At 46.1% G+C, this 15,986-nt stretch overlaps 1 protein-coding gene across 9 annotated transcripts in view; it reads left to right on the top strand.

The window, feature by feature from the left end:
• CIT (citron rho-interacting serine/threonine kinase) overlaps positions 1–15,986 on the top strand; it is a 179,422-nt gene that overhangs the window by 94,779 nt on the left and 68,657 nt on the right. For all 9 annotated transcript variants that reach the window (XM_060192996.1, XM_060192998.1, XM_060192999.1 and 6 more), the window contains 6 exons: positions 454–594; positions 2,414–2,539; positions 5,848–5,943; positions 10,238–10,354; positions 11,360–11,469; positions 12,427–12,601. In XM_060192996.1, the coding sequence (XP_060048979.1) occupies positions 454–594; positions 2,414–2,539; positions 5,848–5,943; positions 10,238–10,354; positions 11,360–11,469; positions 12,427–12,601 (765 nt within the window). The remainder of the gene's footprint in view (positions 1–453; positions 595–2,413; positions 2,540–5,847; positions 5,944–10,237; positions 10,355–11,359; positions 11,470–12,426; positions 12,602–15,986) is intronic.

Here is a 15,986-nt window from a genome sequence, read left to right on the forward strand (position 1 = left end):
ACAACTAGCAAAGGAAAAATTGAATGCACTGAGGTAAAACACACACACACACACACACACACACACACACACACACGCACACACACACACACACACACACACACACACACTTGTGGACACATTCTTCTAGACTGTTATTTGCACTTACTAAATGCAGTGTATCTATTATGCTAATGACTGTTTGGACCTTCTAGACACCCAGAAAGACAAGCTGCCCATTTTAACTGCAGGATGCTTTCCAAACTCAGTGATATTGAAAAGCAGTATGAAAGTGTACCTTCCAGTCAGTGAGACAGCATAGATGTTTATATTTTGAAAAGTGGATATGGCATATGCCTCTTTTTTTTTTTTCTTTCTTTCTTCTTTTTTTTTTTTTTTTCCTGTTGGGATGTATGCTGTCATTTTTTTGTCTGATTCACTTGGCCATCCTTCCTGTCCCTTCTTTCCTGCCAGGCCGTCAAAGCCAGCACGGAGGCCGCTGAGCTGCTGCAGAATATTCGCCAGGCCAAAGAGCGAGCGGAGCGTGAACTGGAGAAGCTGCAGAACCGGGAGGACTCTTCGGAAGGCATCAAAAAGAAGCTGGTGGAAGCCGAGGTGAGCAGGGCACTGCCAGCCCTCAGTGGTCTAACCCCGGTCCCGGTGAGGCCGGCAACTCTGGCGAGTCGTGTCGACAGAGACACTGCAGAGCCGCCACTTGGCTCACATCTGGACAAACTGTTTTCCCTTCTGCAAATCCCTCTGCAACTGGAGAGGCTTGGAAATGTTTTCCCTAAGAAGGAGAGAAAAGATTTATCAGAGCAGCTCCAAGTAGAAAGAGGTGCTGGCAAAAGCTTTTCCTGTTGGTTTTCTTCCGACTGTCTCACTGAACAAGGGACGTTTCTGCTTCCGTAGATGAAGTATGACTCCATCCCCGGGGTTATCGTTCTCTTCACTCTGCACCCTCATTGTTTCCTTGCCTTCCCTCCGACCCCTGAAGTGTTAATAATGTTAATTTTTGAGGTATCAGCTGTTGCCCATGCCTCCCAGATCTCTGCGTCGGGACCTTCCTTCTTCCTTCAGATTCTTTGTTGTTGTTGTTGTTGTTCAAAAAAAAAAAAAAGCATTGATATAATTACATAGGCAATACACGGATGCTTTCTCACTGTCCAGAACTTAAACAGTACCACAGAGTATAGAGTAGGAATGGGCATCTCCCCTCTGCCTCTCCTAGTGTCGAGGTGACTGTTGTTGAACCACCCCCCCGTCACCATGCTGGCCTGAGCCGACCTGCCCATGCCTTTTGGGGCATGTTCTCATCCACATTTCAGGTGTGGTTTCCCTCTGCCCTCTTCCCTCTAGCCTGCGGCACATAAACAGTGCATTCAATCCAGGGTGAAGTCGGCATTTAGCCCCTGGGAACTGGGCCCCCTTCTCAGTTTCCTCTTGCTGGCCAGGGCCACCACACACACATCGGGTTGCCCCCGCCTTGCAGCTCTGGCCACCTCAGCTCCTCCTCGGACCCCTCCTCCCGTGAACACAACCCTGCTGCCTGTCCTTCTTCATCCCCTGCTTGCTATTTCTGTAGGCTCCTCATCATCCAGGCCCTCTTCCTCTTAGCCGAGGAACCCTAGGACTTCCCTTCCTGGCCTTGTGTTTCCCGTCTCACTTTCTTTCTAGCAAGCTCCTGTGATGTCAAGTCATTACCTCAAACCCCAGAGCTCACCAGCATGCCCTGCCCCAGCCCCCAGCCTGCTCTGTAGCATAGCTATTTGTACCCCAGACCTTGGAACACCCGACATTTTGTTCCCAGATGCTCCCCTTCGACATTTTTCTCTCGTTCATCCCCCCCCCCCCCCATGCATCTTCTGCCGTAGCCACTCATCCCTGCTGATGCACCTGCCTTTGCCTGAAAGGCTTTCCACCCTCCTCTGCTGCCCTCCCCACTCCAGCCCACCATACTCCAGCCTACCTACCGTACACCGGCTCAACCCAAAGTTCATGTCTCTGACTCTTGCTGTCACCTGGTCAGTTAAAAAGTTCCCATTCTAACCTGTGACCTCCCAGAACACTGTCTTTATTTGCTTTGTGGTCCTTGCCCCCTCTGGACCTGTACTAGATAGATTTGCGTTTATCTTTTCCAAAGACAGGAGTTTTGTCGGCTCTCTCTTAGTTTTTTGTTTTTTTTTTCCATGATGTCTAGTGTGGTTCTTTGCAGTAGTAGGTGCTTGGTAAATATTTGAATGAATGAATGCACTCTTGTAACCTCCACCACTACTCTTTAGTGCTAGAATCTTCTCTGTGCCATGGCTTCAGGGGCCCGTCACTTCTCTTCCTGCTCCATGTATGTGATTCTTGAGGGCCCTTTCCCTCAGGCAGGCAATATGCCCATAGCGGTTACTCGATTAAAACTCTCTGATTGATTCACGACCCACAGGAACGCCGCCATTCTCTGGAGAACAAGGTAAAGAGGCTAGAGACCATGGAGCGTAGAGAAAACAGACTGAAGGATGACATCCAGACAAAATCCCAACAGATCCAGCAGATGGCTGATAAAATTCTGGTGAGCAGGAACCAAAGTTGAAAAGTTCAAAGATACCAGGTTAGAGGTTGCAGAGGGAAGGGGGTCACAAGGAGAGTTCACCGATTTCACTTATCAGCTAGGTGATTTAAGACAGGTGGTTTCAGGGTTTTCCACATCGTAGAATAGTATGGATAACCAAGAGATTGGATGTTTCACCACTGGTAATGATCCACAAATATTATTATTTTACTTTTATTTATTTATTTATTTATTTTTGCTGTTTTCTACTGCCTGCCTTTTTTTTTTAAATCCAAACCTGCATATTCTGCCATTTCCAATACATTTTTACAGGAGCACTTCCGTACTTCTGTCAGCTGAGAAGTATGTGTGACCATTAACTTTGCAATGCCCATTAAAAAAAAAGTTATAGAGACTCAGACCTTTAAGGCTAAAACCCGGATTCTTGCCTTCTGGAGAGGGAAGAAGTCAGTCACACAGAATCGTTTTTCTCAGAGTAGTATTTGTCAGCACTCCTGTTCACCCACTCAACCCTCTCAGCTACAGTTGGTTATTATTATTGTTGTTTTTCCATTTCGTTCCATGTAGCAGGTCTTTTTTTAGGTCAGTAATCACACTTCTCTTTTTGGCTCTGACGACCAAATTAGCTTCATCGGGGCGGCTGGAGTGGGGCCTGCAGATGGGTTCCAGTGTGGCCTCTGTCGGTGTGGAAGGCTGGGAGGGGAAGAAGCCCTGGAGTTTGAAGGGCTTCTCCTTGGAGCTCAGGCCCCAAGCCCTGAATTGGGGAGACTCGCTGAGGACTTGGAGCCTGTTCCTAGGCTCCTCTTCCCCAGCCCCTGAGAGAGTCTGGAGTGGCCCGCTTCCTCTCCCCTATAAGGAGACTGGCCAGCAGCTCACTTCATCGCTCTCACTCTCTTTCTGCATCACTCCTGGGGAGTGAGTCACCAGCAGCTCTGAAGTCAAGGCTAGCCAACTCATAGAACTATATACCAAAAAGAAAAGAGAAGAGAAAAGAAAAAAGCTTTATGTTTTGGTGCATATTCATAAGTATATGGCTGCTCTCGAGCAAACAGGTGGGAGAAAAATCAGTTAAATTGGTTTTGCCTGGACACACAGTCTTCATATATTCGTCTGCTCACAAAAGGCCAGTGTGACCGTTAGTCTGCCCTTTCTGTTCTCTTGTTCTGTCATCAAAGTTTCTCTTGGCAACTGTCAACTAAGTGTGTGAGGCTGATCGTTGAGCAGAATTAGATTCCACCACCACTATCTCTTGCTCAGTGCAAGCAAAGTGTTGAAGTCTCTTGTGGTCGCAAAGCGTTTCTCTCTGTATGACGGTGATGTGTTCATTCATTCATTCAATAAATATTTAATGAGCTTCTACTATGTGCCAGGCACTGTCCTAGGAGCTGGAGACATAGCAGTGAACCACAGTGTTTGCACAATAGGACTGAAGAGACTGATCCAACACATATAGAAAAGAGACATTTAAAAAATGACAACAACAACAAAAAATGCCAAACCACTAAGAAGTCAAATTTTTAGAAAATCTGCTTTTGCAAAGGTTCACTGATCACTAGAAACAGAGGTGCACAGAGTTCTTGGAGTCTGTGTTGTAAATTCCCATTCATACATCAACCAGCAAGCTGTCAGACTCAGGTATCTGAGTTTGGGGCCCATCTTTAGATTTTAATTTCCATCCCAATGCTATTTGAGGCCAGAGACCAAGAAAAGATGATGATCAGCTAATTTCTAACATCAAGAAAAAGTAAAAAGATTTCTTTGTCCAAGGCAGCCTTGCCACCTACCTGAGTGCCTTCATGGTTGTGACTTCACTTATCAGAAGGTGCCTTTGCTAAGAACCCCAGGCTTAGGTGACAAAGCACTGGGGAGTAAGCACAGAATGGTTGCTAGTATTGTTATATAATGATGATTCTTGGAAACAGACGCCAGAATATCATTTGCTTTAAAAATATTTCTGATAAGGACTTATAAAATAGATCATCTTGGTCATCATTGTAGCAAAATCTTTTGCTTTAATGGAAGAAGTCATCCTTTAGTATCCATGAAGCCCTAAAGTATGTTTTTATTAATCAAAATCCTGTTTATAATCAACTTTCCGGGATGACAATCTGTTAGATTGCAGTATCTCTTGCACACCTGCTCTTAAAAATGGGACATTTTAATGGCCTTCAAAGCAGAGTCGATGTTTGTAGACTTTAGAAACTGAAAAGCTTAATCAGTAACATTTTATGTGTTTGTGAATCTGAAAGTATTCTTTTCTCATCTTTATGGACATATCCTGTATAATTTCCTCATTCTTCAAAATTCTCATAATTACTTGCACTTCAAAGGGAAATCTCATAATAGTGCAAAGAGATGAAAACTTGGAGTAATGACTTTTGATATTAGTAATTAACTAATGGGTTCAGATGCATAAAAATTCATGTAGATGCAGACGTGCATTTAGAGCAGGTTTCAGTGAATTGTATGCTGCCTTTTGTAAGATGAGTTTATAATAGATTGGCAAATGAATTGGTATAATTTTCAAGTGAATCACAGTTTGGTTTAATAAAAGAGTGAGGAGAACATTACATTTGAGCTATTGATATTACTCCAAATTTTCTTATCCATCTTTGATTGGTATATGCATATCTATGTGTGTGTGTGTGTGTGTGTATATATATATATATATATATATATTTACATCACTATCATTGTATTTCATGTTCTGTTTTGTTCCCATTCACTGCATCATATAAACATGACATCATACGTCTCCAGATGTTCCCAGACTCCACATGCCACTCAGTTAATCACTCCAAACTCAGCGTCTAAATTGTAACATCACTTTTTCTTCTTAGCCATAATTCTTGAGCGTTAATTTTGTCAACACAGAAAATATAAAAATATTCTTGATCATGATAATGAATTACATTTAGTTTGAATTGAAAATGAACCAGGATGACTTTGCTCATTTAAGGTTGTCAAGCAGTAAACGTGGTCTGAGGCTTTGCACTATACTAAACTTGCCAATGTTGCCTTGTCCCTCTGGTTTTTCTGTACAGAGATGCGACTCTGCCTTTGTTTGCCCTGTCACTGGCAGACCTCTTGTCCCCGTGCACAGCTGTGTGTGTCTGTGTGTAAGTCCTTGGACTTGAATCACTCAGGGCCAAAGCTTGGTGATGTTTCCCTCCCCAAGAGCCAGCGGGCTAGCAATGAAGGAACAGCTGCCTGCCACCTGTGCCCAAGTCATACTTCCTGTGAATAACTAACATGCAGTGGCTCTGCTTCCCCTGTGCCCACCTGACTGCCTGTTCTTTTATATCCAGGAGCTGGAGGAGAAACACCGAGAGGCCCAGGTCTCCGCCCAGCACCTAGAGGTGCACCTGAAACAGAAAGAGCAGCACTATGAGGAAAAAATCAAAGTAAGACCCTTTCTCATCTTCTCTGGCAGTCCTCCTGTAACACCAGGTAACTTCTTTCTCTCTTCCCAGGTACATTGGATCCCTTTTGTCTAGATCACTGGATTGTTTGGGGGTAATTGCTGTCCTGTAGTCTGGGTGGGAGACTGCTGGGGGTATGAGCCATGTGGAGATTTGGTTATCTAAAATTTTAAAAATATATATTTTTAACTCAGTTATTCATTGACATCTTTTTTAAAAATTTTATTTATCTATTAGATAGAGACAGAAATTGAGAAGGGAAGGGAAGGGAAGGGAAGACAGAGAGACACCTGCAGCCCTACTTCACCACCACTCGTGAAGCTTTCCCCCTGCAGGTGGGGACCAGGGGTTTGAACCAAGGTCCTCGCACACTGTAATGAGTGCGCTTAACCAGGTGCGCCACCACCTGATCCCCATTGGCATCTTTAAAATACTTGAAAGTCACTGTTGCTCAGCTTCTGATTACTGAAATTTAGCCAGAGTTTTTACCACATTCTTTGTTTCAATGTCCTCGTATCACAGACCTGGGATACTCTTCCTTTTGGTCAGAGTATATTCTTGAAGACTTCAGTGAAGATCTTCTGATGACAAGCTCTCTGTTTTGTTTGTCTGAAAATGTCCTTATCTCTCCTTCCTTCTTGAGAGATATTTTGACTGGGTGTAGAATTCTAGGTTGGCAGTTCTTAGGACACTCTTTGGAGAGATCACTCCCTTGACTTTTGGCTTTTGCTACTGCTCTGGAGGAGTCAGCTGTCAGTCTGCCGCGGCTTTCTTTGGAAGTAGTCCAACCCTTTTCCTGTTTGCTACTTTGAAGTTTTTGTTTGGTCTGTAATTTTCTGACACTTTACTATGATGTGTCTGGAGGTGAATTTCTTTTAATTCTGCTTGAGATATTCTGGACTTTTGAGTGTATAGATATCTTTTATTGATTCTGGAAATTATGGATCATGATACCGCAAATATTGTCGCACCCTTTCCTCTTTCCTTCCCTGTTGAGATTTGATTGGACATGTGTTTGGTCACTTCCAATCTATTTCTTGATCCATGGTGCTACATTTTGGGTGAGTTCCGATTTTTTTTTCCCCTAGTTTATTAACTCTCATCTGTGTAAACTGTTTAACATGCCCATTGAGTTTCAAGTTTCAGTTATTGTATTTTTTTTGTAGGTATTCTTTCTCAAATTTACAATATTTCACAACATTATTTTGTTAGAGATTTATTCATTTATTTGAGATATGAGGCAGAGCGAGGAGGAGAGAAACACATGCAATGCTGGGGATCAGGCCTGTGTGGGAGCTCCTCCTAAGCGTCCAACTCTCAAGAGTTCTATCTATTCAGTGTTTATCCTACCAGGCAACTACTAGGATCTTTAAGACAATGATTTTTGTTCTCGGCACTCATTTAAAATATATTTTCTTACTAACAAGGGGGGGGAGAGGAGAACAGTATTTCTCTGGCATATGTGATGCTGGGGATTGAACTTAGGGACCTCATGCACACATCTCAGTCACCTCCTGGGCTACTTGGCATTCATTTTTAAGTTTGCCTTTTATTTTAATGCATTAAGCACAGTTATTTTATGATATGTATCTGAGAATTCCAGTACCTGAAATACATGAATCTGTGTTTGCTCTGCTGTTCCTTTTGGTGCTTTTGTCATGGTGTCTGTCTCCTCCTGTCTTTGGTGAGCTGTTGTTTCCCTTGGGAATTCATCGAGGATTTGGATCAACCTGTTCTTCCACTGTGTGTGTGTTGGGGGTAACTCCTGATCTGACTTCTCTGGCTTCTCTCCCGTTGAGGCTGCAAAAAATGAGGCTCAGACTTGCTGGAATCAGCAAATAGCTCAGTTGAAAACAGTTCTGTCCTTCTTCCCTATCTAGTTTTCTCTTTTCCCTTATATTTCAGTCTGTGAGTTCTTTCTCTCCTACCAACCTTTAAATTGTTTTCTGTATTCTGTCTAGTATTTCAGATATTCTGGGGCTGGGGAGATAGCACAGCAGTTACATAGGCTCAGAGGCCCCAGGTGCAACCGCTGGTGTTACCATAAGCCAGATCCGAGCAGTGCTCTGGTAAAGAAAAAAGTACCAGCTCAATTCCTTAGGAAAGCCGGCCTAAATAATTTAGCTTACTTTTCTTTTTATACTTTCCATTGGGGTATCACAGAGACACAGAGGGAAAGAAAGCACAGCGTGGAAGCTTCCTCCAGTGTGGGGGGGGTCAGGCAGGGCAAAGCAGACACACTGTCCACATGAGCTGATTTGCTGAGCTGATCCATTTGGTTATTATTTTAGTTATTGAAGTTAATAATTCAGTTCACTTACTAGCGATAAAGTCCATTCGTAGAAGCAAATGCCAGCCTACCTCTTTCCTTTTAAACTCATCTCATTCGGGAAAGCTGGAGAAACCACTCTATTGGGAGTGATGGAACTGCACGTATCAGACCCCAGCAGCGCAAAAAGGAAAAAGCAATAAGCCAGAAATCACTTCAGCATGTTTTATTGTGACCTCCCACTTTAATGTGTTTTTAAGCTTGGTGGACCAGTCCTTTTGGTTTGAATTCTTGCTGGCGTTCCTCTGTTTATCTTTGGAATAATCTAACTGTCAGAAAATCATGATGAGAGTGTGCACAGGAGGCCACTGGCTCCTCTGTATGGTGCAAATAACCTTTTGTAAAAATGATTGACTTTGCTGCCCAAAAGTCATTTTTTCTCTTAAATTGATAGATGTATGTATTTGTCTACGGTGGGCTCTGTCATCTTGAGATTTTATGTCTTGAGGTTACACGGTCTCTGCCACCTTCTAGATGGAAAGAACTGCGCACAGCTGTTCAAGAATGTTGGGGAAACATCTGCTTCCCTCTGTCTCCTACAGCTTTCCTGAAGTGGCTTCCTCTGAACCTGCTCTGCTGTGTGGCTCTTGCTTCAGCCTGTTTTAGGCAACTTCCGGAAACATGACGATCACAGCCTAGATTCTGCTCTTTCCTTGATCATAATTTTAGAGCTGTGCCCTGACTTCCCAGGGAAGGGGCCACTTCTCCTGCTGAGCTGCCTCACTCCTCCCATGACCCTGGACTTCACCTTTTGTTCTTCTCCACCAGATCTCATCTGTTTTTCTCATCAGTCAGCTCTAGTTTAAAGCCCTCTTTGAAACCTGTTCTTTCCTTTCTTTATCAAGCCGGTTCCCTCCCTGCCAACAGGCTCTTTTTTAGGGATGCTTGTCCCCATGAGCTCTGAAGGCCCCTTCACAATGCACATTGTGGGGAAGGCAGTTTTCAATCCCATCTGTGACCCCAATTCTTCCAGCTTTCTTCCCAGTGACAGCAGCCCTTGGTATCATTCAGAAAAGCAGAAACACAAGGCTTTTTGGTCAAAGCCCCAGACAAGCCACGATGTCTTCCTTTTGTCCCTTTCCCTTCCCCTTTCCCTTCCCCTTTCCCTTTCCCCTTGTTGTTTTGGCACTGGCGAGGCCATGTGTGCCTGACAGAACATTAGATCAAACTGGTGGATGGTGGCACCATTACTGTTTCATCTTATTCCCCCCACACACACACATCTCCCTTAGGGACAGTGGGTGCTTTCAGAGGTGTTCTCGGCACTGAGAGCACACGATGCTTCTTTTCCTGGGGAAGCTTTCTCTTTCCAGTGACTTTCCTTCCAGCCAGATCACAGGAGAGAGTTGAGAGAAGAGGAATATTCTCTCACGCCCCCACCCCCCTTTTCATGTTTTCTTTTTTCCCATCGCTTATCTCTCCTCCACCTCTGTGGTGGGCAGGATCCTCCTGTCCCTGGCTCATTCTCAGCGGCAGCCTTGGCTACACAGGCTTCCTCGGACGTCAGCTTTCTGCCCCTCCACAATAGCCCGGAGGCATCTAGATTAATTTTGTACAAATTGAGAGCAAGCAATGTTCTGAAAACTGCTGGTGTTTTGGCTACGATAAAGTGGTTTCCAGGTTAATAGCTGCAGATGAGGAGATCTCGAGGGGGATTCTAACTCCCTCCCTCCCCCTTTCCACTGGGACTTCACCTTTACTTTTGGTCTGTCTCTCGGGCCTTTTTGTCTGTTGATTTTCAGGTAAGTTCTTCAGGTCCACAGACCACTTGCCACTGGATGGTGATACTTGACTTCTTCAGCTCATCCTGGCTGAGGTTAAGAGATTCCAAATCCCTATGTGCCCCAGACTTGAGAGGGCTTTGAATTTTTCTCAAGTGCCCTTAGTTCAGTTTCCCAGCCTAGCTGTGCTAGTCAGGACACTAATTTCTTCTTTTGTTTCCTGTAGGTGTTGGACAGTCAGATAAAGAAAGACCTGGCCGACAAGGAGAGCTTGGAAAACCTGATGCAGAGGCACGAGGAGGAGGCCCATGAGAAGGGCAAAATTCTCAGCGAGCAGAAGGCGGTAGGTACAAGGGATCGCCGAGCCAGCTTTCCAAGGAGGGTCCGTGACACACCTGAGCACAGTCTGTGTCCCTTAATAAGTCATCCTCTCTACTCCTGTTTAATCTTCTTGAGCTGGCCACTAAATGGCAGCTTCTCTGCACCTTCTTCCTCTCCTAAAAGCAGTGGAGGTGGTGTCTCTGAGTGGTCGTTTTTATCTTTCAGGTTCTTAAAAAAAAAAAAAATCCATGCAAGTCTGCTACCTAGCAGAACTCTGGCCTTCAAAATATAGCCCCCAGCCCTACCCTCGTGACAAAGTACCCTGTGGCCCTTGGTCCCCCCCCCCCCCCCAGGCACCTGCTTCCCACTCCCTTGTTTCTTTCCTTCCTACTCCATGTCAGAAAAGAATAGACATTTCAGAGATGTGCTGCCCAGAAGGCCACCTCTGGTCCTTGTTAATGTATGTGTGAGCTCAGGCCCCAGTGCAACCTTCCCCCATCCGAAACTCTCAGGGAGGGTCCTGGGAAGTCCTGTTTCTAGCCAACCCCCTCCCTGGGTCTTAGCATTTATCCAATGGGAGAAACTCGGATGTAGAAAATCTAGAACAGGAGTGGCTGGGTGGAGACAGAATCTCTCAGTAAATGGCTACTTTCGGGTCAGGAGAAACATGGACCTGTGGATTCACGTTCAAGGCTCCTGCTGGCTCAGGCCACATGCAGATGACTCTGGGAGTGAGTGAGGCCTGTTGACTCACAATGTCAGGCTCCTGAGTGGGTCCTTCTAGGTTGTTTGTTTGTTTATATGAATCACTTAGTGTGTGGATACACAGTCTGATGGTGAAACCACTGAAGACCTTCTGTTTGAGCAATAAGGTTTTTGGGCTACATACAGATGGCTTGAGTCCCTTGTTAGAGAATGCCTTCATTTCAGACAAGGCATTCATTCACGTGGGTCCACTAGGTCTGTTTTACTCTTGTTCTAGTAGAACTGTCTGTGTGTGAGGTTTCAAAGACCCTCTGCATTTCAGATGATTAATGCAATGGATTCCAAGATCAGATCCCTGGAGCAGAGGATTGTGGAACTATCAGAAGCCAATAAACTCGCAGCAAACAGCAGTCTTTTTACCCAGAGGAACATGTAAGTATGTATTCAAATTCTCACTGTGTGCACGATTACACTTTGGTCTCCTCTCCTGGGACACAGATGCAATTCCTCTATCTGATGGTACTAAAGCAGATTTAATTGCCTCTCTCTCTGGCCCAGCCCTGGTGTATTTACGTGATTTTGCCCTCTTGTAAGTGGTCTCACTCTACCGTGTCCTTTCTTTGGAGCTGGGTTTTTAAATGCTTCCAATTGCCATCAGATTACAGAGTGTTTTGCTCTCTCTAATGAGCCTATTTATAGTTTGCCTTTGGAAAGCTGCAAGCCTTGTTCTCAGACTTAGCTTCTGTAATTAGCCAGAGGTGAGCCTGCCTGTGCCCACTTGGGCCCCCCATTTGCTGCTGTTGTTAAGTGAGGACCCTGGGGCTATAATTTGGGCTCCAGCTAGGACTCTGTCTTATGTTCCAAATGCACTTCCAGCAAAATCTCTCTCCCCCCTCTCTCCCAAGTGATAGTTCTGGGGATCTGCCCCCCCACACATACACACACTTTACCGGCTATCTTAGAGGTCTTCTAAAACATTCACCTTTGTCTAAGCCAACTGGTTGACTGCCGCTTGGCCTTGGAGTCATTCCTGTTTCTGCCACTTGAGAACAGTTTGCTGGAGAGGGGATCCAGGTCTGTGGAGAAGCAGAAGGAGCAGCAGCCGTTCTCCCCATCACCCTTCCTTCCCCAGGGCCCACCTTAGTGGGTCTTTAGGGTCTCTTGTACTCAGTGGAGGCCCACTTTTGTCCTCCTTTAGAGACTTAAACAAAGTCTACCAAAGAAGGGAGATGTGTGTAGCTTTTGCATCTTCCTTGACCATATTGGGGCCACTAGTGTGATCATCTGGGGCCTCTAACCCCATGGTGAGGGCGTCCCCTTCCGAGGGGATGTGCTCACCTCTGATGAAAGCGTCATTCTGCTTGGCTTCCCCCCCCCACCCCCCACCAGGAAGGCCCAGGAGGAGATGATCTCAGAGCTCAGGCAACAGAAATTCTACCTGGAGACACAGGCTGGGAAGCTGGAGGCCCAGAACCGGAAGCTAGAGGAACAGCTGGAAAAAATCAGCCACCAAGACCACAGTGACAAAAGCCGGCTGCTGGAGCTGGAGACGAGGCTGAGGGAGGTGAGCAGAACTTCAGACCCCAAACCCACATAAATCAGTATGCACGCGGGAGGCTTTGTGTGACTAAACTGCAAAGACCCAGCCACACTCATTTTAAAGGTCTGATTGACATGATTAAATGATTCATGAATCAGAAGCATCACGCCTAAGGAGTTGAAAGGCACCATGAGAAGCTGTTCCAAATAAAAAGCAGGATAAGAGGAAAGGGGTAAATTCAGGCTAGGGAACTCACCTAGGGGACTAGATAAGGGACCTCTGCAGATTATCTTTTTTTTTTTCTTTTCTTTGAGGAGTAGAAAGGACTGCCTCAGTGCTCCTGACCAGAAAATTCCTTACTGGTCAGTTAGGACTACATGGCTGGGGACAGGTGAAACTGCAGTGAATTGGCCATGTAGTTAGATTAGCAGACTGGGTGAGGGACTGTGGATTAGTGGGTGGACTGTACTCCTTGCATGTGTGTGGCACTGCGTAGGATGCCGCTGGGTTCTGGCCTCTCCCTCTTTCTCATGAACCAGGGGGCCGGGGTTAGATAGCCTAATAGCTCTGTAAAGAGCCTCTAACCCTATGGGGAGGGCTCCCAGGACCCCATGCTGGTATTGTACAAAGAGCAACCACCACCCACTTACTGACACCCACCTCGTGCTTGCACACGAGAGAGTCTCATGCCTGGGGCTCCAAAGTCACAGGTTCAATCTCCCCACACCTCCATAAGCCACAGCTGAGCAGTGCTCTGGTTAAAAGGGGCGTGGGGTGGGATGGCTAGGGAGATAACAGTGATTATGCAGAAGACTCTCATGCTTGAGGCTTGGGGGTCCCTGGTTCAATGCCTAGAACCACCATAAGCCAGTGCTGAGCAGTGCTCTGGCAAAACAAACAAAACAAACAAAAAAATTAACAAATAAAATAAACACACACAAAAATTAGGGCCTCAGAAGTGGCACAGAGGCTAAGGCACTGGAATCTCAAGCATAGGATCCTTAGTTTGATCCGTGGTATTACATGTTCCAGAATTATGCTCTGCCTCCCTCTCCCTCTCCCATCAGTATATATATTCTTTAATCTGAGAGTTTACAAAATATGAGCAGGTCAGGCATTATGTTTTTGTGGACTCAGTACAAGGTCTCCATCTTAGGCTGTTCATTTTCTTCATTTCATAGTGCGCTGTAGTGAAAAGGGTATGCAGTTAGAGAAAACAAAAAAGCAAGCAAGCAAGCGAGCGAGCAGATGAAATCCGTGCTTTATGGTGACGAGTTCAGGCTGGGCCCCAGGAGCAGATGAAATCCGTGCTTTATGGTGACGAGTTCAGACTGGGCCCCGGGTCAGGGTTAGAATTCCTTCTGCCTGAGGAGTTTTGTTGCCTCAGATGAGCTAACTCTCCTCATCTGCTGTGTGGCCATGATAAGTGTCTCCTCCTGGAGGCACATGGAGAGTCTGTGAAATGTGCTTTTCCCAGGAAGGCAGAGTGATTCCTTTATCCAGATTTTTTGAGCACTCCAGAGCTGAGTCCAGGCATGCTCAGGGCAGTGTTGTCCTACCAAGATGTCCAGTGACAGAAAGCATCTGGTCACAGGGACCAGGCTTTGGTGTTCAGATTGAGTGCGTGCATTACCGTGCACGGGGACCTGGGTTCGAGCCCTTAGTCCCCACTGTGTGTGGGAGCTTGAGAAGCAGTGAAGCGCTGCTGCAGGCGTCTCTTTCTCCCCTCTACCTCCCTCTTCCTTCTCAGTTTCTCTTCATCCTATCAAATAAAAAAGAAAAGAAACGGTGGGGGGGGGGGCACCAGAAGCAGTTAAAAGAAAAAAAGAAGAAGCCAGAAGTCTCTTAATGTCAGTAGGAGACTCAACAACTGGACTCAGCTTTGATTTCTTCAGTGCAGGTGGCAGCATTAGGCAGCTGGGGAGGAAGCCACACCACTTTGGGGTCTAGATGTGCAGAGCCTGAGTGAAGCTGTGAAATCATGCTCCCCTCTCCCTCTTTGTATATTGAGTAGATGCTCACTGTAGGGGCTGGAAGCTGGCTTACCCCATGGGGCAAGTACCGCTGGCACCACATGGGAGTGCCACAGCTGTTGTTAAAATTCAGCGGCTCCAGCCGGCGGGGCTAGCTTCACGGGCGGGTAACAGAGACGCGGAGACAACGGCTGGGCAGGGAAGCTGTATTTCTCTATTCAGGAACAACGATTCATAAACTAAGACAAACTAATCACCAAACAGAACTCTGCTGCCTCTTTGCCGCGGCGCAAGCACTCTCTCTTACTCCGTACCCAGGAACCCTCTGTCACTCTGGAACTCAGGAACCCTCTCCAACTCTCTTCTCTGGAACTCAGGAACCCTCTCTCGGGGTTCCTTGGGGCGGGGCCAAGCGGGCCATGAAACTAACTGGACTGATCCAGTTCTCTTGGCGGGGGAGAACTAGAACCCAATGTAAAGCATACAACACACAGCACTGCGGGAAGTTCTGGTGCTATGGTGTCTCTCTGTCTGTCTGTCTGTGTGAAGTAAAAAGAATGGAGGAAGTTGACCCAGTAGCAGTGAAATCACACATGTGGGGCCCCATCAGCACCTACCGAAAGAGAAAGCCTGCTGTAGGCTAGAGCCAGTCTGCATCTGAAGTGGTGACAGAGCCAGTTCCTGATCCTGGGGATGGTAACCCTGGCAGACAGGACTGGTGGGGCCAGCAGGGGCAGGACTGGATTCAGGAGAAGGGTCCTTGGAAGTAGAATGTCTGGGCTGGGAGTAGAGCACTGTGCTCTGAGTATCCTATGTGCACAGGTGTGTGTGGTGGATTTCTTCAAAGAACAGGTGATCTCTGCTGAGGTTAAGGAGACAGTGGCCCGAGGCCTGAGCTTGGGAAGCAGTCATCCAGACACTTGATTTGAATCAGAGAACCAGTTCTCCAAAGGACAGGCAAAATGTATCTTGTATTTTTAGGGATTGTCCAGTCATATTGCATGGCTGTTGAAATGCAGATTCCTGGGCCTCTTTCTCTGAACTTTCCCCTTATCACCCCACTCCCAGAGTGAGGGAGAAGAGAGAACTTTGTGTGTTAGACAAGTGCACCATGATTTTTTTTTTTTTTTGGCTAGGACAGAAAAATTCAAGTGAAGGGGGAGGTTGAGAGGGAGAGAGACACCTGCAGCACTGCTTTTCCGTTCGTGTAGATCACCCCCTGCAGGTGGTGACTGGAGTTTGCACCCAGGTCCTCGTGCATGGTAACTTGTACATTCAATCAGGTGCACCACTGCCCAGCCCCCCCCCCCTTTTTTTTCTCAAATTTTATTTTAATGCGACATGATTCTGAAACTGCTTAGACTTTATTCTGGGTTATTTGAAAGCCAAAGGCAGTGGTTTAACTTTGACTCTCCAGGCTTTATTTTTACTTTCAT

The sequence above is a fragment of the Erinaceus europaeus genome, chromosome 6, assembly GCF_950295315.1.
Source record: "Erinaceus europaeus chromosome 6, mEriEur2.1, whole genome shotgun sequence".
Lineage (NCBI taxonomy): Eukaryota > Metazoa > Chordata > Mammalia > Eulipotyphla > Erinaceidae > Erinaceus > Erinaceus europaeus.